General features: G+C 44.1%; 1 protein-coding gene across 10 annotated transcripts in view; it reads right to left on the reverse strand.

The window, feature by feature from the left end:
* Nucleotides 1-798: 798 nt before the first annotated feature.
* The window catches only part of LOC129814153 (nuclear receptor coactivator 2-like), a 56708-nt gene continuing 32791 nt past the window's right edge, over nucleotides 799-24715 (reverse strand). For 2 of the 10 annotated variants that reach the window (XM_055866987.1, XM_055866988.1), the window contains exons 4-21: nucleotides 23193-23296; nucleotides 19631-19808; nucleotides 19082-19279; nucleotides 18149-18277; nucleotides 17748-17888; nucleotides 17441-17588; nucleotides 15197-16502; nucleotides 13399-13615; nucleotides 12878-13081; nucleotides 12508-12690; nucleotides 12229-12343; nucleotides 9597-9765; nucleotides 8259-8528; nucleotides 7598-7675; nucleotides 6608-7109; nucleotides 5590-5773; nucleotides 5019-5226; nucleotides 799-3879 (exon numbers count right to left, since the gene is read on the reverse strand). In XM_055866987.1, coding sequence (XP_055722962.1) covers nucleotides 3868-3879; nucleotides 5019-5226; nucleotides 5590-5773; nucleotides 6608-7109; nucleotides 7598-7675; nucleotides 8259-8528; nucleotides 9597-9765; nucleotides 12229-12343; nucleotides 12508-12690; nucleotides 12878-13081; nucleotides 13399-13615; nucleotides 15197-16502; nucleotides 17441-17588; nucleotides 17748-17888; nucleotides 18149-18277; nucleotides 19082-19279; nucleotides 19631-19808; nucleotides 23193-23296 — 4346 coding nt within the window. In that variant the 3' untranslated portion in view covers nucleotides 799-3867. The remainder of the gene's footprint in view (nucleotides 3880-5018; nucleotides 5227-5589; nucleotides 5774-6607; nucleotides 7110-7597; nucleotides 7676-8258; nucleotides 8529-9596; nucleotides 9766-12228; nucleotides 12344-12507; nucleotides 12691-12877; nucleotides 13082-13398; nucleotides 13616-15196; nucleotides 16503-17440; nucleotides 17589-17747; nucleotides 17889-18148; nucleotides 18278-19081; nucleotides 19280-19630; nucleotides 19809-23192; nucleotides 23297-24715) is intronic. The other 8 variants (XM_055866996.1, XM_055866990.1, XM_055866994.1 and 5 more) reach the window with 8 other exon arrangements.

Here is a 24715-nt window from a genome sequence, read left to right on the forward strand (position 1 = left end):
TCACTCTGTCATTTAGGTTAGTATTGTGATGTAACTACAATGTTGTTGATCCATCCTCAGTTTTGTCCTATCACAGCCATTCAATTCTGTTTTTAAAGTCACCATTAGCTTCATGGTGAAATCCGTGAGCGGTTCCCTTCCTCTTCAGTAACCGAGTTAGGAAGGACGCCTCCATCTTTGTAGTGACTGGATGTATTGATACACCATCGAAAGTGTAATTATGAACTTCACCATGCTCAAAGGAATATTCGATGTCTGCTTTTTTGTAGTTGTCATTTTTAAAATCTACCAATAGGTAGGAAATATCCCTGGCCTTTGTGGTTGAAATTCACTGCTCGACTGAGGGACCTTACAGATAATTATGTGTGGGTAGAGATGTAGTCATTCAAAAATCATGTTAAACTCTTTTTGCACAGTGAATGCATGCAACTTCTGTGACTTGTCAAGCACATTTTTACTCCTGAACTTATTTAGGCTTGACAACAGAAGGGGTTGAATACTTAGACTCGACACATTTCAGCTTTTCATTTTAACTTTGTAAAAATTTCTAAAAACATAACTCCACTTTGACATTATGGGGTATTATTGTGTGTAGGCCTGTGACAATATTTTTAATCCATCTTAAATTCAGGCTGTAACAAAATGTGGAAAAAGTCAAGGTACACAGATAACAACTGTTACATGTATTACAACAGGGTACTAAAGTGTGGCTAACTGATTACATTACATAATATTCTGTCAACCTTATGGGATAGAGACAAAAATTGAAGACCAAGTCAATCAGTAATTACACTTCAATCAACATAATAAAAATAATTTATTTACAATGCCATAAATCATAAATTAGCAAGCAGCATTGGCAAAAGCAATATTAGTCAACAGCTTGCATAAGGTGTAAATTAATTTTGCATAAAATGCCCACAGTGGATGAACATCGATGCAGGTGAACATAGTGCTATTTAATATGAACATCACACCTGCAAAAATACATTTCTGAACCGTAACAATGAGCTTTCTACACGAAAACTCTTGTTTTACAATATTGCTTTGATTTACCATTTCGTTGTTTACATACTCATCTTAAAAGACAGTCAATATGAAACAACTGTACAAATAATACAACCCACAACTGATCACAAATAAAAATGTGGGAGAGAAAAAAAGATCTGTGAAAACCAACCAAATAAGCCAGGGGTGTAGTAGTCTAACCATAGCATAAGTACAATGGTTGCATCTGAAATGGCATCCTATATAGGGTGCCATTTCAGATATGGCCATTGAGTGACGATGCACACTTCAGTATTGTCATCTCACTATACATATATGATACAACTGTCAACTTCACAGTAATACACAATACAGAAAAACAGGTCTAAGGCATTATGCTAGGTCTTTAGCATGTTAAGGTACTTGCATGTAATATTTACCAATTGATCAAATAGCAAACTATAAATTAAGAAAAAAAAATATTGATCAGTCAGAATCAGAGAAGAAAAAGGTAATTCAATTCAACCAAACCTTGTGAGTGAATTGAATATTCGTATGCACACTCTTTCCTTAAAACTTGTCGTCGTGATTGCCAAGATGCATACCTTACAAAAGGCTGTTAACACAGTAACACTTCATGGCTTACGTTTATTTTAAAGGTTGTATTGTAAAATCTTTGGATTTGCAACGAGAGCAGTACATCCATTCTATGACAAAAAAAAAATCTTTCCTTTTTTTGTGACTTAATTTGCATCAGAGCATCCTAATCTTCAAAATTTGCTCAACTCTTAAAAAATGCCTGGTTTAGGAAAATGTTACATGAATTGGGAGAAATTGGCCATCACAAAAATAAGAAATATCCTTTGCATCGTCAAAGAGATATCATAATAACCAGTGCAAACCTACAAAATAGATATTTTCTGGCCACACATTTTCACAAACACTTGATTATGTGAGGCCAACTTCATTTCAGCATTTGCAGACAATTTGGAATTTTCATTCTTCAAAAAAAAAGCAAAATTATATATTATTCTTTTTAAAAATTAGAAGTTCTGTGAGATCTCATATTTCCTATGTGCTTACAGACTATAACTAAACTGGAGTAGTACAGGAATATGGCGTGAAAAATACATATTGCCTGTCCATTTTACACATGACTGAAGCAGAACTTGTTTTGTACCTTCCAGGTGATCTATAGACATTACCCCCAATCAACAGTCAGAGACCACCCTAAAGAATTCAGTTATGCCTGTTGGCAGGCCTGTCCATTCCTTTCATTTTGAGGTTGAGGTGAAGTGCAAGGAAAAATCATTATGCAATGAGTTGAAACCCTGAAAAAAAAACAGTCCTTTGTGAGGTAATCAACACAAACGATATGACTGTCACATTTCAGTGGTTGTTTTTTGTAACACCAGGCTGGAGAGAAAACAGACATCTTATTTCATTAATTTATACTGCAATATATACACAACCTATGAACATTCACCTTCATACATATCGCAGCAGGGGGATTCACTTTAACATTTCATCTAAAACTACAGGACTTAAAATAAGTAATTCAATTAGACACAATAAGGTAACATTTTAAGGGATACTTGTTAAGTCACTTAACCATTTCCTCCCTATTATAGTGTCATACAAATAATGTTTCTAAAGTTTAAAAACTATAAATACCTGTAAAACATTTATTTTATAAACCTTTCAAGAGACTACTTTAGTTAGGCTTACAATATAACCATTCAAAATCAAACACAATTGTATAGTTTATGCTCTTCGAGCCATTTATAATATATCACTTGTCTCACACCCGTGCATGTGTATACAGCACAAACGCACAAAGAAAATATATATATTTTTTTAAAGACCCGGAGAGAGAGTAGTAAAGAGTGTATTTTCTGACGGGAGCCATAGTCTGGGTTCTATCCCTTAATTAATACATTCATCTGACCAGATGCCTGCTGACAGGATCAGTTTTGAGTCTATATTCTGTGAGTATGGGTCCGTTGTATGCATGTATGTATACGTGTGTTTGTCTGTATCCATTGTGTGTATGCAAGTGTCAGTGTGAGCTGGACGATATGGACAAAAATCCATATTGCGACAAATTGCCTGACTTGATGCGATAATGATAAATAGAACGATAAGTTTACCACAGTTAATTTATTATCCTTTAAACTACTACTAGTTTGATGGTTGTAGCCTACAATTGTCCCATTAACATTAACCCATATTAGCAAACCTACAGCACCAGGCAAAAGGTTTGGACATACCTACTCATTCAAGGGTTATTCTTTATTTTTACTATTTTCTACATTGTAGAATAATAGTGAAAACATTAAAACTATGAAATAACACATATGGAATCATGTAGTAACCAAAAAAAAGTGTTAAACAAATCTAAATATTTTATTTATTTGAGATTCCTCAAAGTAGCCACCCTTTGCCTAGTTGATGTCTTCACTATTATTTTACAATGTAGAAAATAGTAAAAATAAACAAAAACCCTGGAATGAGTAGGTGTGTCCAAACTTTTAACAGGTAGTGTATTTCATACTTCACATTTCTCTAGTATAGGCTACTTATCGTAATGAACGATATCAGCAAAATGCGTGCGATAAGTGGTCGGTATGGTTGGTGTTGATAATTTCAGTTTATCGACCTAGCTACATGTGTGTTTTTGAGTGTGTGTGTATGGAGAGGACCTAAGTCACACTAAGGTGAATGCAGTTGGTTGGTTCAGGAAGTTGTGTTCTTCAGTTGGTGAGTCTTTGTCCAATCAAAGACCCGGGTAGAACTGCAGGAGCTCCTTGATTGGTTGGATGCCAGTGTTTTCATTGAGTGTTGGCCGTTTATACTGTGTTGTCCCACAATCGACCGGGGTTAGCAATAGTTCTGAAAAAGAACATGGTTATATCATTTTAAAAAGGCAGAATTCAGTAAAATAAGACTGACAAAATTCTAAAAGAGACACAGGGGATTTGAAGGACGTAGGACGTATGCCTTCGATGACCCATCGGTGCGGTCTGTTTTGATGTGTAAACGTTTTTAAATCCTTAATGTTGGGCAGACAACATACAATGAAACGTTACTCGCTCGAGTTGCTTCATATGTCAATCCCAACTGTTCTAGAATGAGGCTATCGCCTCAAGCCATTATCATTCACCTGTGTAAGCTGGAACACATGGAGACTTTTGTTTAATGTTCACTACACCACCACACTAAGGCTGCCTCCCAAACGGCAACCTATTCCCTCAATAGTGCTCTACTTTATACCAGGGTCCATAAGGCTCTGGTTAAAAGTAGTGTAAAAAGTGGGACGTTATAGTACCATTTGGGAAAGCAGTATACTACTATACATCAGAGTCCATTGCATACATAGCAAGCAAACCAGTACTAGCTGGCAAGCGACTGAGGGCAGATCCTCTGGTAAAGAGCTTTTTTCTAAAGTACTTCTAAATCGCTAGAGAGAAACTACAGTACACACAGGGGTAGATGGAACTGGCACTGGACACACACATTACACAGCCCCACACACACACACACATTACACAGCCCCACACACACACACACATTACACAGCCACACACACACACACACACACATTACACAGCCCCACACACACATTACACAGCCCCACACACACATTACACAGCCCCACACACACACACATTACACAGTCCCACATACACAGACACTCATTACACAGTCCCACACACAGTCTCCCACACACATACTCATTACACAGTCTCCCACACACACACACTCATTACACAGTCCCACACACACATACTCATTACACAGTCCCACACACACATACTCATTACACAGTCCCACACACACACACATTACACAGTCCCACACACACACACACACACACATTACACAGTCCCACACACACACACACACATTACACAGTCCCACACACACACACACACACATTACACAGTCCCACATACACAGACACTCATTACACAGTCCCACACACAGTCTCCCACACACAGTCATTACACACCCCCTTTCTCTCCCCTCACCTGCTCAGGGCCCATGGAGGAAAGGCTTTCTGTAGACACAGAGGTCATGGTCATCTGGCCTGCTGACAGTTGGTTCATGTTGTTCATGCTGCCGTTGGCGTTGGAGGCCATGGGGACACCGCTCATGTTCGGGTTGGCGTTGCTGCCGTTGTACATTCCACTGTTAGGCTGTTGGGGCACGTACTGCTGAGACTGTTGCGTGAACATGCTGTAACGGAACATGGAAACAAAAAAGTACATATTCATTCACTGATTTTACCACAGGTTGATGAAAATATTTCTATAATGACAGCATACTGGATACATTCCACAGACAGTATACATTAATGCAAAGTCAAAACATAAGTATATGATCATAAGAACCATGACAACTAAATAGACGCTAAATGCATAGGTTAGTAGTAGGTTTGCAAAATGACCAGGTTTTCCAGAAATCCTGGATGAAGAATTACAGATTTCCTGCATATTCCCTCCTTATTCAGGGAATCCCCCAACCAGAATTTCTGGAAACCCTTTCCGAAGATCCTGATCAGTTATCAGAAATCTAGTCAGAGCTGCCAGTCAGTCTCACCTGTTTCCTGACATGTTGCCCTGAGGCCAGCCGTTCATCTCAGAGGATGGCTGGTAGGTGGAGTTGGCCTGGGTCTGCTGTTGCATCATGGGGCTCTGGGCATGGCTCATGCGTGGGGACATGACAGGGCTCTGGGGGGTGGCGCCGCCGATGAAGCCTGCGTCCTGCTGCTGCTGGTTGATACCTGACAGGACCAACAAGGAGATATTTTATCAATACTGAGGGGTGGAGTACAGCAGAAAACACCCAAATACACAAATTTAAATTGTCAAGGCAAGATAGCTTGAGGTACAGTCTGTTTGTGCCATCATTCCAAGTCTTTGTCACTCATTGTCATGCCATGTTTGACTTGACAATGACAGCAATGAAGTTGGTAAGAGAGCACAAACATACCTGGGACCAGGCTAAAGATAAGCTATGTGTTGTAGTTGCCTGCTGCAGGTATGTTCATGTAGGAAGAAACAGAAATACAGGAAGAGCCAGTAAAGTAAAATATATGCAGTTGGGTCAAAAAAGTTGCACAAGCAGAAAATCAATAGTCACATGAATGGGTAAGAGGAGGGGGATGGAACTTGGTCAAAATACTACAGGTCAGCCACAACCATTAGCCTATGTGAACAACACCAACACAAAGCAATCTAAAATGTGATAATGCTATTCGTAATTCTTATCCATGTATCATATGAAATGGATTGTTTTGACTAGCATGACAAGAGAATGATTAGTTAATACTATGGATTGTGAGTCCTTGGATTTCTTCAGGTAGATAGAATTTGGAGATTACAAGAGGCATACTACTTCATTGATGTTCAGCTAAACCATGACAAAATGGAGAACGTATGAGAAACAAAACACCTCCACACAGTCACGCAGCCACCAAATAAAACCAGTGTATGAATAGAATGATTATCAGTTAAAATACAACCTAAGCTGTGATAGGAAGCCAGTAGCACAATGCTCCATGATGTCTGAGACAGAAGTACACACAGCGAGGTGACCGGGCAGTATTAGAGTATACCTGAGCTGGGAAACTGGAAGGCACTGTGCTGCTGCATTTGTGGACTCACTGCGGCTCCAAACTGTCCGCCTACGTTTCCCATCATCCCTTGCTGATTAGCCAGACTCATCTGGGAGGAGCCATGCGGGATCGGGGAGGAGTGGAGAGGGGAGAGGAGCTGCTGAGCCCCCGGGAGACCAGGGGACAGCGGGGAGAAGGGGCTGGTGGAGGGCGGTGGGGATGTGAGCCCAGTACCGTAGCTGGCCGGGTAGGGGAACTGCTGGGGGTTTGCCTGGGGGATCCGAGGGTTGGTGCCCATGGAGGCAGGCATGGAGCCGGAGGGCATGCCGGGGGACTGCGAGGGCCCAACTGCCCCAGCCACTGCAGCCATATTGGGGGGGATGTTGAGGCCCTGGGCCCGCATTAGCATGGCTCTCTGGTGGACGTGCTGCTGGCGCTGCCGCAGGTGGTTACTCAGGTACTCCCTCTGTCTCTGGGCCAACATCTGAGCATTAAGGGTTCCCTGGAAGGACAGACGATCAAATACACATTTTGATTTTAGACATTTAGTGTGTGTCCCAAATGGCACCCGTTTCCCTATATAGTGCACTATGGGCCCTGGTCAAAATAAGTAGACTATATAGAGGGCCGATTTTTGTCACAGCGCATGGTCAGGGGGCCGTAACATAATTATAATAATTTATACACTGTAAATTGACTACAACTAAGCCCAAAAATAGACGTTTTAGATAGTTTTGGAAAGACACGATCAAATCTTTTTTTATTCGTGGGAATACTTGGGAACAGATTTCCTAAATTAAAACAAATTTGTAGCTGAATTCGTAGAGGGCCAAAACTGCCTGTTGCCGACCCCGATATAGGGAATAATGTACTGTCAAAAGTAGTACACTATATAGGGAATAGGCTCTCATTTGAGATGCAAGCTTTGAGTCACACACACACATGGAGCTGTTGTGTTACAATAATGATCTGCTACAGTATTTGACTAACCTGGTTGGGTACACTGGGTCTGAGAGGTAAGTTTATGTTGGACACGCCCATCTGATTCATCATTGGCTGACGATTCTGCTGAGGAAATAAGAAAATGACTTGAAACATTTTAACAACTTAAATATGTTCCTTACATAGACCTTCACATTCTGTAAGGCCCATTACTCGATTAAGGCCAAAGACATTAAGATAATGCACAACATTGAGTCATCGTTATATGATTTGTTTAATACATTTCTCCAACTCTCCAGCAGGTGGCACTAGCTGCCTCAGAGAGGAGACTATAAGCTCTTATTTTCAGATGTCCAGTTCAGTTTGCAATGTTCTTAAATGTCAAGTTCCTTTATGATTTTGACGAGGGAGGGGCATGGTTGTGCAATTATCGTATTTATTCCAAACTCAACACTATTTCAAGCTTTAGCCTATAGATAGTTCTTTTTAGATCAGGCCGTTCATATATGCACTATGATTTACAATGAGGGCTCTAGGTGTGGTTTGTCTGATTTTGAAAAAGGGGAAAGTTAGTATATCAGGCCACAGTATATATTATTTAGAACATAATTTCAAGCTTTTAAAATGTTTCTTTGCAGTTGAAGACATGAATTAGAACAGGGCCAATATAAATTACAGTGAGGGCTACAGGGGTGGTGTGTCACCCTACCAGCTGTGCCTGTAGTCGGTGCTGCAGCTGCAGCCTCAGGTTGTTGGGTTGGGCGGGCACCGGGCCTAATGGTCGGGCAGGGAGTCGCAGCATGGGGTAGCCCATCCGCTGGCCCATCAGACCGGGCATACCGTGGAAAGCAGGGTCTTGATGGCCCATGTAGTTGCCCTGTGCCATGCTGCCAGCCTGGGGGTAGTGCTGGCTGTACATGGGTGGCTTCATCATGGGCGACTCCTGACTAGGATACTGCTCCTGCTCCACTTGCTGGCCCTACAAAGATAGATCAAACAAGGTAAGAAATTGAGTCACATAGCAGGGCATTTGTAAATGATACAATAGGTCAGTGTTGTTTGTTTTGGCTCGTCTTCTTTGCGTTAATAAGTAATGGCTTGCTAACAAAACTAGCCAGCTAAATTCATTTAAGATTTTGTAGTTTACACCAACTTGCATAATATCTCAATCCATTTCTAAAATGACAACGGAATCCACAGCAACATACACATTCCCTATAGACCTTAGGGGAAACAAATAACTATTTGTCGATGCGCCCTTGAGCAAGGCACTTAACCCTAATTGCTCCAAAGTCGCCATGGCAGACCCTGGTTGTGACCCCACTCTCTGAGGGTGTCGCTGGGAGAGTTGGGATATGCAAAAAACACATTTAAAATTCACACATTTGTATTAATACACACGTGTGCATGTGTGAAATAGAACAAATATAAGCACCCACCAAATTATTATTAGTAACTACTGTACAGAAGTCACTGAATTACAGTACTGAACTACAGTAAGCCCTCTAAAGTGAAAATGTAGCTGAGCCCAGCTGCCTGCCTGCTATAGGCTTGTTGGCCAGGGTCATAGAGTTGGATAGAGGGCACACTTGTCCATCCTAAAACAGGCTTTGGGCCAGCGCCATTAAAGGGGAAATGTGCAATTAAAACAATAACAAAGCATCTCACCGCCCCCGTTTCTGTAAAAAGCTGAGGGACTGTAAGGAATGACCATCCATGATATCAAATCATTGTTTTAACCTTGTTTTGAGGGTATACAGTGTTTGTTTACATTAACCTTCTTTACAAACATTGGTTTAAAACAAGCTTATATTTCAGGTTTTAATGAGGAATGAAAGTAGAACTAAACTCATTAGGCATTTATAAATCACATTATTCAAGAATCAATGGGTACATATAATTCACTTCAAAAATGTATGTAGCAACAGCAGATTGCCCCATTAATAATGGATTTCACCATTTTGAAGTGGCAATTGAAAAGATAGGAGATGAGCTCTCTAGTACCTCTTTGTGGCCTGGGCAGATTACACTGGCTAATAGAGATTACCTGACTGACCAGAGTGGGGATTCCCAGGGCGCGGTCAATCTCCTCCAGGCCGTCAAAGTCTTTCAGCACTGAGTAGAGCTGGCTGAGCAGGGCGTCCCCATCCAAGGGCCCCTCCCCAGACCGCGAGGGGGGACACAGCGCCTCCTCCTGGGGGTTACCATACACCTGTCTGTGAGGAACACATTTCATTACATTTAGTTCATTCAGCAGATGCTCTGATCCAGACTAAGTTCAGTAGGAAAAAACAAGGACATTTCACAGTTATCGCAAGTAGACCCTTTTTCCGAAGTGTGGGTGTTAAGTGCAAGAACACGACATGCCACAACACAAGGTCGGAGGTTAGAGATCAAGGTCAGACAGATGAGGGCCGTGTGGCCAGAGGACGTCACTACGGTGAGAATCATCTGCTTCTCAGACGACAGACACCATCATGTGCATACCATACTACTTTCAAACTCAACAGCCACTGACTGTGCAGTCAGTACACAAGCATACAGTAACATGTTCCGACTTGTCTGGGATGTTCTCATTATCTGATGAGTGAACAACCAGAGTAGGTTCAGAATGTGACAGTTCATTGCATCCGAAATGGCATCTATTTACCTATATAGTGCACAATTTTCAAGAGAGTGTCAGACAGTAAAAAAAAAAAAGCGAGAGGTGTGTTGTACTGTCACTGAGAGAAGAGGTCTGCACTAGGACTGAACGGCGGGAACCCGGTTGCAGAGATTTACCGCCCTTTTACCAGGATAAATAACTGAGAAACCGGTAAATTATAATAAATTATTTATATGAACCGCATGACGTAAAATGGAATGTAACTGTTAAATTATATGTGATATCTAAATCTTGCTTCTCTATGGCCTTCTCCTTGCGTGATGAATTTACATTTACATTACATTTAAGTCATTTAGCAGACGCTCTTATCCAGAGCGACTTACAAATTGGAAAGTTCATACATTTTCATCCTGGTCCCCCCGTGGGAATTGAACCCTGGTCCCCCCGTGGGAATTGAACCCACAACCCTGGCGTTGCAAGCGCCATGCTCTACCAACTGAGCCACATGCTTACCATGTCATCAACGGGGACAGACGGCCCAGCTCAGTATGGACCGCAGTTCACAATGCATGTAGACCTATCATCTCATCATGGTAACTTTTTGTCTTGCGACAGGTAGGCCTACATTTGCTGTAGCATAGCCTCTGATATAGTAATATAAAGACCAAATGTGCGTCTATACACATCTCCACCTGGCTTTCGGGGTTACCTTATTTTTTTTAATTGTAAAGATAGTTTATATATATTTTATTGCAGCTGCAGAGTTTTAAAACAGCCTATCACTCAAATAGCATTGCTTTAAAATCAGTGCACGCGCGAGCACCGCCTTTCTCTCTCTATCAATGCCAGTCGAATAGCATCCAAAATAGATAATCCTGTTCAAGATCGATAGGCCTATATATGGATGTTCTGGCCTATATCCTTCAGGTAATGAATTCAATGTAGTATTAGCCTCATATTTAGCTAATGAATGATGGGTTATGCATAATAAGCTTCTCCGTCTCTTGCGCAAATACGGATGCATCTGTGCTCTGCTGGCCTCTTTCCTTAAAATAACGCTCCTTAGCTGGAGTCCCATGCAGGAAAAGCTAGACTAGAATAGCTTGCTGGACATTTTTACCAATAGACAATTCGAAGAGGGACGGAAGCCCTTGTTTGCTGAATGTTAAATACAGCAGCCAATAGAACTGTTGTTTGAAACTAGTTTGATAGAAGCGTGAGCGGTAGGATATAGCAGTTATTTATTCAGACCCATAACCATTCAATCTTCGTGAAGAGAAGTGAAAGCCTTTTGCATCAGGAGAATGATGAAGACGAGGACAACTAAACATTTCATGTAACTGTTGAAAGCGAAGAAGGAATGAAGCAACAATAGGTAGGCTAATAGGTAGGCTAATAACATTTGGGGAAATATTATGAAAGGCATATGTGTCAGACAATTAATTAATTATACAAATAGGCCCCATTATATTTCAATATTAAAATCAAATTCGCGAGCCTATACTTGTAACTTTGTAAGCCGCGTGTGCTGCACCAGAATCACGAATGAACGATGTGCGTAATTCCAGTCCATATAATACTATACAGTATACAGTTCACACTCAACGAGATTAGCCTAATGGTTAGCCTAATGGCTAGTTTCATTGATTTACCCAAGAGAGCATACAGCTAGCTACGTCTATGGGTTTCTATGTTTTTCTGTCGTGCGTAATGTGCTGTAGTCTATATCATATATGTATTGAATAATGGCACAATCATTTGGGCTTGGGCTCATTAAATGTCTTTAATGTAGGGCTCAAACGTTTATTTAATGTACGGCTCATCAGGCTCAGGTAGCGTCAGGTTTGAATTTTAGATCAAATCCAGACATAGGCCTATTTATATGCTTCATAATGATTTTGAATGACACTTCCGGTTTTGGCGGGAAATACTGGGTTAGCCGAGAGAAAAGTGATATATTCTCGGGATGGAACATATAATATTCAACCCTTGTTGAACAACCCATAGAATAACCCAACCCATATAATATTCAACCCTTATTCAAACCTTGTCTGCACTGTGTGTAGCTAGTTACCTGTTATGGTTGTCATAAAGTCCACGGTCTACAGACATCATGCGGTCAGGCCACGGGGCAGTCTGATTGGGCGGTGCCTGCTGCCCTGGGTAGGGAGGACCAGCCATCTCCATCTCTGATTGTTCAACAGACATTTTGAAAAGATTCAGAATAAGTTCAATTATAGCCTTCATAGGACTCTAGATGGATACAGAGGTAAGGTGTGTGTGTGTGTGTTAGGCGAAACGGGGGCAAGATGTGTGTGTGTGGAGAAACAGGGGTGGCAGCAGCAGCACTCACCATTTCCCGTCATCTGCATGGAGACCATCTGTCTGGGTCCAGGCTGCTGGTTGCTGGGCCTCATGGGGACTCCAGCAGAGACGTTGGGCACCATGCGACCATCAGGCCCCATTCTCTGCTGCAGAGCCTGGCCCATTGGCCCCTGAGGACCCCAACCCTGCTGCATGCCAGCCCGGGGCATGCCTAGGACAGGGAGACACGAGAGGACAGACTGTAAGCTAAGCAAGGATCACTTCTAAACACTGTAAATGGACCCTAATCAAAAGTAGTGCACTATATAGGGAATAGGGAGCCATTTGAGACGGAGCCATTTGAGACTGATCCAATAATAACAATAACATGAAGTGGTATAGAAGACAAGATAACTCGCCTGCGTTGCCCATGTTAGCCTGGCTCTGCAGCATCCCGTGGTTTCCCATCATGGCTTGCTGCTGCATGACAGAGTAGGGGCTGCTGTTCCTGGGAAGAGGGAAGGGCCGGGGAGAACCATTGGCAGACATATTGGACTGATCCAGGGACATACCGCGGACAGGGGGCACTCGTCCTGGCTGGCCCATCCTGGGACCATTGAAGTCTGGCAGCACAAGAGAGAAAAAGTTACACAATCATCTCACTAAACTATAAACAATTTTTTCCCATATCAAACGTAGTACAAAGTAGGTAGAAGTCGCTCCTAACTAACCGCTGACACAGGGTCATACATTCTTTATGATATATTTGGGGAGGATAAGCTGATCTCAGATCTGTGGTTAAGGGCTTTTGGGGTTACTTCCCAAACGGCACCCTATTCTCTATACAGTGAGTGCACTACTTGACCAGGACCCATAGGGAATAAGGTGCCATTTGGGACGTAACCTGGGACAGATAAGAGCAGAGGTGTGGTTAACTCACGTCCTGGGCCCATGCCTGGAAAGGCCTTCTGCTGGGTGTTGGTGCCCGTGGGACTGCTGTTGTTCTCGGTCATCTGCAGGATGTCATTGATAATGGACTGCTTGTCTACGTTGGTGGGCAGAGACACGGGTCTGGACTGCTGCTGGTGCTGGCCTGAGAAGAGCTGCTGCTGCTGGCTACACTGCAGATCATCCAATATGTCTTCCAGCTCACTAGACTGCATGCATATCCATGCACACAGACAAAGACATATAAGTTATATGTACACATTAGAACAGCCTCCGGTAGCAGAGTAGGATAGTGGTATGTGGGAGACTGTGTCTGATCACCATGTACATAAATAATATATATAGATATTATGGAACATAATGGTATATATTTTCTAGAACAGGAAAAAACTGTCTGAACACTCCACATTAAGATGTTTACATTTTTCCCAGATCCCTTTCTAATCAAGAAAGCCTGTGCATAGCTAGCCTAACCTACTTACTGTATGCATCACTGAGAATGAGCTCTATTTTTCAGTGAAGGGAGGGAGGCCTATAGATGGGAATGGAATCTTTCCTGCGCAGGCCCTTTCATACAGGCAGGCCGGTGAATAGAGGGGAGGATATAAATAGCAGACTGCACTAATGAGGTCATGTATGATGTAAGGCCGCTCCGCTCCACTCTGCAGAGGGAGTTGGCTGTTGGGTAACAGACAGTGATGCCTCCCTGTAGGCCAGTGTTTCCCAACCCTGGTCCTCCAGTACTTTAAAGAGTACACATTTTAGTTGTAGCCACGGACAAACACACCTCATTCAACTCATTGAGGGCTTGATGTTTAGTTGACAAGTTGAATCAGGGGTGCTTGTCCAGGGCTATAATGAAAATGTGTTGGAGGTACTGGAGGACCAGAGCTGGAAAACACTGCTATAGGGACCCCAGCTAACAGGTTGTTGCTATGCTAAAAGCTATTGTGTTGACAGATTGCATTTGTAAAAATGACCCTTAAAAAAATCTGATTGGTCTTATGCCCAATATTCTCCTCTGAACTGAATGTCTATAGTCCCTGTAGGGGAGACGTGTAGCCTGACGGCTTGCTTCCTCTTCCCACGGTGTGCCTGCTAGCTCCCGCTCCATCTCTATCTCGTAACCCCTGAACACACTGATGACAACCTGATCATCCTCTTCACACACACAGACACCCTACAGGAAGCACAGAGAACTGGCAGTATAAACACTGGCTGCTAAGTTGTCTGTAGTTACCTATGCCTTCCGTGTGATGTTTAGACCAGGACAAGCCAGAGGAGCAGGCCACCAATGCATGCCAACCAGCCAGCCAGCACTAAACACTACTGGATTCTCCCTCCTCTACCCCTGGCAATATGTTGTATTTCAGAACCCCCACTGTCTGCCAGAGTCATTTCAAGACAGACGCCGAGCCAGCCTGTGTGCCTCACTCACTAGCCAGCTAGTTCTCAGGACTGGTCCTTGGATTTCACAAGGAGATCAACTTGGCTTTGGCAATGGCTAAGAGATCTCTCAACAACAAACAAATCCTCATAGCATATTAAATGTCTGGCAGGGCAACATATTCTCTAGTTAGACACTCACTAGGTACTATGTAATAAAGTACAAGAAATCCAGGACAAGCCCCAGGAGGCTGCATTGTATGGCTTACTTCACAAACTATCAGTGGTTGTGTCTTAAAATGGCACCCTTTTCCCTATATAGCACACTACCTTTGACCAGGGCCAATAGAGGGAATAGGGCGTAGCCAGTGTATCACGACCATACACATTGTTGCTGTACTGACCTGATCTGCCATGTTGTATCCCGGGTCATGCTTCTCCATCTTCACATTGGCCAGCTTCATCTCTGTCCCTGGCTCCATCTTGATGCCTTTCTCCTGCATGGTGTTGTCGTCTTTGTCCAGCAAGTAGCGCAGCAGTGCGTTGTCCTTCTTCTTGGGGCTGATGGGCTCTTGCTTGGTGGCCATCTCAGCCACACTGGAAGCCATGCTGTCTGGTCCTCCTTGGTCCAGACCCAGGTCCTTCCCCGTGGCCTCGGCCGTCAGCTTGGCCAGCTCCACCGGGGACGTGCTGTTCTGGAGGAGTCTGTGGAGGATCTTGTGTTTCTCCTTCAGCGAGGAGGAGTGGTTGTTGTGGCCCTCCGGCCCCGTCCCAGGGTCCTTATAGTTAGGGTCCCCTCCCCCGTGGGGCGAGCAGGGCTCCATGTGCTCTGACTTGTTGGTGAGCAGCTGCAGGAGCTTGGTGTGGCCCTTGCTGTTGAGGAGCCTGTTCTGGGCGTCAGTCAGCTCTCCTCCCGGCCCTCCTCCTCCAAAGGGCTCGGGGGTGCCGTCTTTCGACTCCCTTTGCTCCCCGTCCTCCCTCTCCTCCCCGTCTGGCTGGGACTGCTCTCCGTACACTCCAAACATCTCCATCTCTCTCTCAGACGTGCTGCTGCGGTTGGCCAGCTGCCTGGAGTTGTTCCTGCTGCTGGCTCCACCACTACCAGGGGGACTCTGCATCTGCAGCAGGTTGCTTGGCTTTCTGTCAGGTGACTCTGAGGGCTGCGCCTGGGAAACCCTGTGGCATTCGCTGAGGGCCTGAAGTGCGTTGAGGGAGCTGTTACCAGTGTAGCCACCATGGCTGTTCCCCACCCCTGTGCTGTTACACCCTCCTGGCGGAGAGTGAAGGCTGCCCGTCGGGGAGAAGGGTCCTGGGGGAGGAACCCGGGGGCTACCTGCCACACTGGGGCTCTGGCGGTGGCGTGGAGATAGCATGGTACCACCACCACCCTGACCCCCCTGAGAGGTCACACTGGGGCTTCCCTGCGACGGGCTGTTCATCCCCATCTTGAGTGCATAGTTGCTGCCACCCTGAGGAGTGGGGGTGCGGTTCATAGTCCCATGGCATCCATAACGTCCACCCTGCAGGCCCCCCATGGCGGCCATGTTGGTATTGCTGCTGACCATTGTGTCCTGGCCCTGGACCCCTAGCCCACAGGACGGCCCAACCACACTGGGAGGGGTCAGCGAGGACATGTGGTTCATTGGCTGCTTCCCCATCCCCTGTCCCTGTCCAGACATGTCCGGGTTCATACCACAGATCGTGTGCTCCCTGGAAGAGGGCCAAACACACAGACACAGCTTTAAGGCATAAAAAAATATTGTCTGTCTCAAATGGCACCCTATTCCCTTTATAGTGCACTACTTTTGACCAGAGCCCTGTTCAAAAGTAGTGCCCTATAAAGGGAATAGGGTGCCATTCGGGACACAATAATACTAAAGGAAGCTGATATACGTCATTCCGGCTGAACTAGAGTAGAATAAAAAAATGGCATTCATAAATGGAATGACAACCGTTGTCAACTTTTCCCATTCAGACAGTACTTCTTCTATGATGGATACTGATGATAAAACATCATGTTGGAGATTACTAAAGTTCAGTCCTATGAGACACTGTGTACTCAACAGAGCAAACTCAAACACCAGTCTGGTCTATAAACAACAGCTCTAATGCGGCACGCACCGAAAAAGCTTTAGCAGCTCCAGGCACAGTTAAAAACACAAAAGACTCACTGTGCACGTCACTGAAGCTACATTATGAGTTAGCGAATACACCAAGAAAAAGCTACGTTTGCAGTTGATCCACTCATTCTCAACAACAGTCCTGTTGTTTCCCGTTCTTGTTGAGCTCTGCCCCGGGGACCGCACGTTAAAACGGGTGAAACACTGGGGTTTGCTTCCGAAATGGCACCCTATTCCCTTTATCGTGCACTACTTTGTAGTGCATTCCATTTGGCTCTCGTCAAAAGTAGTCCCTATACAAGAATAGGGAGCCATTTGGGGCACAGCCCCTGACTGTTTAAGAGGTGGGGCACATCGTATTATCTATGGCAAGAGATGAACTGAGCCTCCATGATGTGGCTGCACCTATAGAATTAGTCAGTAGAACGGGCCAGGATCCATGTCTACGACTGCTGTGGTCCAAACAGTGGCTCTGAATGGTGGTTGAACTAGAGATATGAGGGGGTCAGAGGGGGAGGGGGGGTGTACCTCTGGAGGATGTGGAGGGACATGTAGAGCTGTGGTTCATTGGTGGCTGGGGAGCGCACTAGCTTGCTCTTGGTCTGGGCTGACACAATGGTACCGTCGGAGAGGGAGAAGCGATACAGAGGGCTGAACGCATGGCCCTGTCTCAGGACTGGAGAGAGAAAGAGAGAATATGAAACATGAAAGAGATTTACTGACACATGCTTTCAATTTGAGGACTCCTCCAGATCCAGTGAAACATTGCAACTCAGAATATCATTTATAAAACAAATAATACTCTGGTATATTCTAGGATTTCTATGCATTGTACCTTCTTGCTGATGCTTTTTCGCAAAGGACATCTCCCCGTCGTTCTGCAGGTGGAATCTCTGGATGCACCTCCTTACCAGGTCCTCCCAGCCTGGCTTCATGGAGGCTCTCAACAGACTGGTGTCCAGCGATGTGATCTTACCTACGATTACAATACTAACAGTTAGTTTGCCTAGCTTCAGTCGATCAAACAACTTTATAAAGTACTTTTTACATCAGCACTCGTCACAAAGTGCTTTCCAGTTACCCGGCCTAAAGCCAAAACAGCAAGCAATGTACATTTCAAACATGCAACATTGAACGTGAATGATGAAGCTCTTTTTGAGAACCAACCCACATCAGGGGTGATGAGAGTAATACATATGAATACTGTAGTAGTCCTGTACTGTAGCTGTACCATACCTTGGAGATCCTGCCTGGTGGTAAAGCTCTCATATGTCGGGAGCATGGGCCTCTCTTTGACTGGAACCCTTCGTGCCACACAGATCAGACAAGACTGGAAATCTAGACGAGGAGGAGAAGAAAAAAAAACTACGAAATATTAAATGCTTTACATTGGAGCTCAAGTTCGACATGGCCTCGTCTTGGTTGGAGGTGGTGGTTGAAACAACATGTCGATGTTCAGTTCACACCCTGCCTCAAATTTCCTAGCTACCGTCCTCAGTCCCCATCAACAGGTTTTCATTAGTGACGTGTCTCCATTGAATTTGCAGCTCTGGTGTGGTTTCAATGTCAAGATAAATATGTGACTGAATATCTGGGAAGTGGCAGCATACTAAAATTAGACATTAGAAATATATTTCCCTGGGAGCTCTGGGGGAAAGGAGAAAGTGGCAGCAACTAATTAGACGTCCCAGGGTCCTCTCTGAGGATGTGTCTGACGGATGACAGGAATCTTAAAGGAGGACAGGACACTGGAGAGATGGAGATGAACCGAGGAGAGGAGAAGACACCCGACCACACAAGGTCATATTTACTAGTAACGAACGTAAACAAACAGCCCGAATAGGGAAGGGGCTACATGAATAGCCAATAAGGAACGCTTGTTTTTGGTTGCAAAACGTTTTGCACTAATGAATGTGACCCAGGTTTGTGATTTCTGTCCAAGCCTAAGCCCAGATGCTCTTTGGAAATACCTCCAATATTAGAAAAACTCTTTATTTTAGGAATGTAAGGTTAAGAGTGAAGTTCTATTGAAGTGCACAGGGAACATCTGACAAACATTAATGTTCCATGTTGTAAGATTTTGTAAAATTAACTGAGAGAAGACCTCATTCCAAGAGTTCAGCATTAACCTCTTATTGGAAGACAGGGATTAAACAAACATTCATGTACCTTCTCCCTCCTCTTTGATGGACTTTGGCTCGGACACGGCGAAACACTGCATGGTCTCGTATTTCTGCTGCACCTCCTGGTCCTTGGGCTCCTGCACGCCCCCCTCCTCGGGCCCGTGGGGGTTGACCAACATGCGGCAGTTAAACGTGTGGCTATTCCTGTTGGGGTTCTCACTGGACCGCGGTGCCCTGCTGTTCACTGGGGGGGGGGGGGGGGGACACACACACATGGGGTCAAAGGTCAAAACAATCAACTTACTGTCCCCATTGTCACTCAAAGCGCTTTTCTATCCAGTCCTTGTTGAGTACGGACCAGTTCAGATTGACTCATTCACTGCTGACTGAAAATCATTAACGGCTGCGTGAAAATCTCCTTAAAAGGGATAATTCACCCAAACTTTAATACTTGGGTGAGCAATCCCTTTTACACTTTTAAAAAAACTACTGCTACCAATGTTCCCCTCCATTGACAACCTTCCTGTTTCTGTGGATGGTTGTGAAAGCACATTTAACATGGATGGAGAGATAGAGGAGCTGTAGCGTAACTCACCCAGGGACTTGGGCAGCAGGTTCTTGATGAACTCCGCGTGGTCTCCTACGTGCAGGACGCTGTAGACGCTGGTGTTCATCAGCTCCTCCTGGTTATACAGCAGGTATTGGGTCACGTTCTCAGACACAAACACAATGTTCCCCTCCATGTTCACCACAAAGAAGAACCCGTCCAGGGCCTGGCGAGGAAGACAACAGGAGTAGAGGCAGAGGGTTATTAGAAGGAAAAAAAAATACTTTGTTGATCCACACAAGACAGAATTATTATTATTTTTTGCTTTTACCCAACCCCTGCAATATACACACCTACATAACATTAGGTTGGAGAGGGAGTAAAGGAAGAGGGTTATAACCGAGTTACTGACCAAAACTTCAGACGGAGTACACAAGACGGGAGAAAAATCTGTGACCGTCAGTATATTCAAGGTTGTTATCCATTTATCCCAAGTGGTACTTTATTCCCTATATAGTGCACTTCTATTGAGTCCTATGGGAGACCTGTAGGCCCTGGACAGTGGTGCACTAAATAGGGTGCCATTTGGGATGCAGACATGGTCTTGATCCAGGGCCTGGGTTCCAATTGGCCAAGAGGCGAGTCAAGTGTTATTACTGAGTCATTCATCAAAAGGTTCTTAGAGAGTCATTACAGTGAGGACAGAAAATGACAAAATGGTGAGCCATCATGGAAGCAAACAAACCATTTACAACAACAACCAGCCTCTTATTTCTACTATACAGCCATTACAAAGAAAAGAGCATAAGAAGTTAAGTGGCACACAAAATTATAGTCAATTATGGCAGCACGCGCTAACACACCAAGTCAGTTTCAGAGCTCCGAGATCTAAACTTTAGCAGAAAATAGTTGTACATAAAATGAGAGAAAACATTGGGCTGGCTAAGAACATGTGACAAGAGGGTCTTTGTTCCAAATGGAACCCTATTCCCTTTACAGTGCACTACTTTAGAACCGTTTCCATCAGAACTCTGCTCAAAAGTAGTGCATGATATAGGGAATAGGGTGCCATTTGGGATGTAACCTGGGTCGTATCATTAAAACATGACAGTGCTCTGTAGCAATAAGAGACGGTTGGAATATAACCATGCATTACTGCACAGTGAACCGACTCAACCGAGAGCATTGCGCCGCAACATGAAATTAACTTTCGCAATTATTCGCCTAGATACCCAGATTCCCTCATCATCCCCAGTGAGCTAAATAGTTTGGAGAAAAGGAAGTCTCATCACGACATGTTATGAGCCCCAGCCAGAGTGTGTGGCTCTACACAAGAGACAGCCAGGCCATTAACCTCATCCCGAGCTCAAAACTGTACACACAAGGCTGTAATATTGCCTTCCTGCCTGGCAACTATTCACTGTCATATTAGTGTGGTTGTGTATACTGTACTACTCTATTCAACTATAATGAAAACTAGTGGAAACCAGGGTAACAAACTATGCATGAAATTGAACACGATTACAAAAGAGGAATACTCTTCCACTATCAACTTGCTTCAGCCATGGCGCTACTGCAGATATTCTGTGTGTCATAAATAGACAGAGAAACTCTGTTAAAAGCTACGATTTCGGGTAAATCGCCTGTTCTCTTGGCAGCTCCAAAGAGGCTTCTCTGAGTTTGCTTCATGGCCCGTGGTTGGTTACCGTCAGGACTGATGAGTAACCCTCCCCTGGCTAGTGAAAGTGTGTATCCTCCTAAATGGCACCCTATTCCCTATTTAGTGCACTACTTTGACCAGAGCCCTATGGCCCCTGGTCAAATGTAATATCCTATAAAAGGGAATACGATGCCATTTGGGACACAAGCATTGCCTTTCTGTTGGCTCAGCACTGTACTCTCCTCCACCACGCCAGCTGACCGGCTGTGAATTGTCCCTGCTCCCAGCCTGCACCACTTCAAACAGTGCGGACAACCGGCCGCAGTGGTTATATTTAGAGTCTCCTGTGTCCGAATGCAGTGACATAGGGACCAGAGGGAGTATAAATACCCACTGACACGACAGATTACACAGATCTGGAGAATAACACTGGCAGCCACTCACTGATGCCCACTTTCTCACCACATAGATAGAGGGACCCCTCTGTCTGACGTCAAAAAAGAACCAGGCTAGTGCATTGGTGAACAACTGGACCTTAAGAAACCCCAGTTTGGGAGCATTATAACAGTGTGCGGATTCACTTTTTGTTCTATTGTGCATTAATAAACATGCAGGGTAGTTGGCTACAACCATACGCAGGGGGAGTTATACAGTGCATTCGGTAAGTATTCAGACCCCTTCACTTTTTCAAAATTTTGTTACATTACAGCCTTAATCTAACATGGATTAAATAAAACATTTTCCTCGTCCATCTACAAAGAAAACCACATAATGACAAGGCGAAAAGTAAATTTTTTAGCAAATGTATATAAAAACAGAAATACCTTATTTACATAAGTATTCAGACCCTTTGCTATGAGACTCAAAATTGAGCTCAGATGCATCCTGTTTCCATTGACCATCCTTGACATGTTTCTACAACTTGATTGGAGTCCACCTGTGGTAAATTCAATTGATTGGACAAGATTTGGAAAGGCACACACCTGTCTATATAAAGGTCCAACAGTTGACCGTGAATGTCAGAGCAAAAAGTACCCAAGAACACAGTGGCCTCCATCATTCTAAAATGGAAAAGGATTTGAGCCACCAAGACTCTTCCTAGAGCTGGCCACCCAGCCAAACTGAGCAATTGGGGGAGAAGGGCCTTGGTCAGAGAGGTAAACAAGAACCCAATGGTCACTCTGACAGAGCTCCAGAGTTCCTCTGTGGAGATGGGAGAACCTTCCAGAAGGACAACCATCTATGCAGCACTCCACCAAAAAGGCCTTTATGGTAGAATGGCCAGACGGAAGCCACACCTCAGTAAAGGGCACATGACAGCCAGCTTGGAGTTTGCTAAAAAAGCACCTATAGACTCTCAGACCATGAGAAACAATATTATCTGGTCTGATGAAACCAAGATGAAACTTTGCCAGAATGCCAAGCATCACATCTGGAGGAAACCTGGCACCATCCCTACGGTGAGGCATGGTGGTGTCAGCATCATGCTGTGGGGATGTTTTTTAGTGACAGGGACTGGGAGACTAGCCAGGATCGAGGGAAAGATGAACAAAGCAAAGTACAGAGAGATCCTTGATGAAGTCCTGAGCCCTCTGGAGCAGGTTCTCAGACTGGGGCAAAGGTTCACCTTCCAACAGGACAACGACCCTAAGCACAGCCAGGACAAGTCTCAATGTCCTTGAGTGGCCCAGCCAGAGCCCGGACTTTGCTTTGTCATTATGGGGTAGTGTGTGTAGATTAATGAGGGAACACAATTTAATGTAATACATTTTTCAATAAGGCTGTAACGTAACAAAATGTGAAAGAGTGAAGGGTTCTGAATAATTTCCAAATGCACTGTATACCCCTATATATTTTAAATGTGTTCAAAATCTAATCAGTGTTGATTTCACAAGCCCTGCTAATCATGTGACTTGTGATTGTTGTCAATAGTGTGTTGCTCCCACCCACCTCGAGCATCATTGGTCCAAGAGCATCTTTGTCAATAACGCTTTGGCCTGTTGACGAGACGTCTGCTTTCTGTACATCCTCTGCATTGGCAGTAGTTGTTTTCTCTGCACACACAGAGAGAGAGAGACAGACAGAGAGAGAGAGACAGGGAGAGAGACAGAGAGAGAGAGACAGCGAGAGAGAAAGGTTGTTAGACATGTTTCACAACTTAACATGTAATCATGTCATCAGCAGTAGCATAGCCAGTGCAGAGGGAATGTTGTGTTGCAAAACATGACTTATCTGACTACTTAAACATACCATCGTCTCAACAAAATCCTGAGATGGGAGGAACAAAAAGACAACACAACCAGTGTCAATCTAATGGACAAAATTCTGTCGAAAACAAAACATCTGGGAGGGGAATTTCTTTAAGAAAACAATAAGACCAATTACAATTGGTGGTGTGTGTGGTTGCATCTGATAAACAAATCAATCATTTGAAGTGCTCTGAGGGTCCTTGAGAATGACTACAACAGGTGTTGTGTTAATATGATTTTGTCTGGACCAACTGATTACCATTAGCATTTAGCAACATAATTTCCCATTAAAGTCTCCCATAGTACTGTGGATTCACCTGGGCATAATGTTGACAGTGGTTGACTTAAATACCAGTGTGCATCAATGAGTGATTGGGTGTGGTCTTAATGCCTCACTAGGCCCCTCCCAGTCATCCTCCCCTACAGAGTCTCTCCCCCTCTCTCCGTTTGTTGGTGCCACTACAGAGTCAAGCTGTTTGTTGTCTGTCCAGTCTGCCTCATCAGGGTACATAGCTGACATTCATGTCCCTGTAAACTGAGCCAGTACAACAACTACCATTGGGCGTGTACATCATGTACACCATCTACCCTCTGTTCACACTGGGCCTATACAGCAAAACATTGCTGTCAACTTAGTTGTAATTAACAAAAACAATTAGGATCCATGTTGGATCTAGTAATAAAGATGGATTGAGTGAGGGAGAACCCCTTGCAGTGGGCCTGGGCAGAGAGAGCTCAACATTACTCTCCCTTCAATCACTAAACACACAAGGCACATTTTCAGACACCTACTCAGTGGAGATAGAGCACTGGCTCCCAGTCTGTGGTCAACAACACATGTACGGCTGTAGCTACCGTACCTGGAATTGGTCTTGCTTAGGCCCAAATAACACCTGATTCCCTACATAGTGCACCATCTTTGACCAGGGCCCATACGGCTCTTGTCAAAATAAGTTAACTATATAGGGAATAGGGTGCCATTTGGGACGCAGTCCTTAACTGCTGTTTGAGACTGAACTGGCCAATATTTTACAGTAGAACAGCCATTAAGTATAACCTGCATTCAACCACAAATAAATACATTCTGTACAAACGCCGCTAAGAGAATTGAGTGCAATTGTGTGACCGACATAATGGTGGGAAGCTGTGCGCTAGCTTAAACCCTCAAAATCAATATCTTACTATGTAGAATGACAAATCAATCAATATTGAGAATCGTCACAG

Source organism: Salvelinus fontinalis, chromosome 17 (assembly GCF_029448725.1).
Source record: "Salvelinus fontinalis isolate EN_2023a chromosome 17, ASM2944872v1, whole genome shotgun sequence".
Lineage (NCBI taxonomy): Eukaryota > Metazoa > Chordata > Actinopteri > Salmoniformes > Salmonidae > Salvelinus > Salvelinus fontinalis.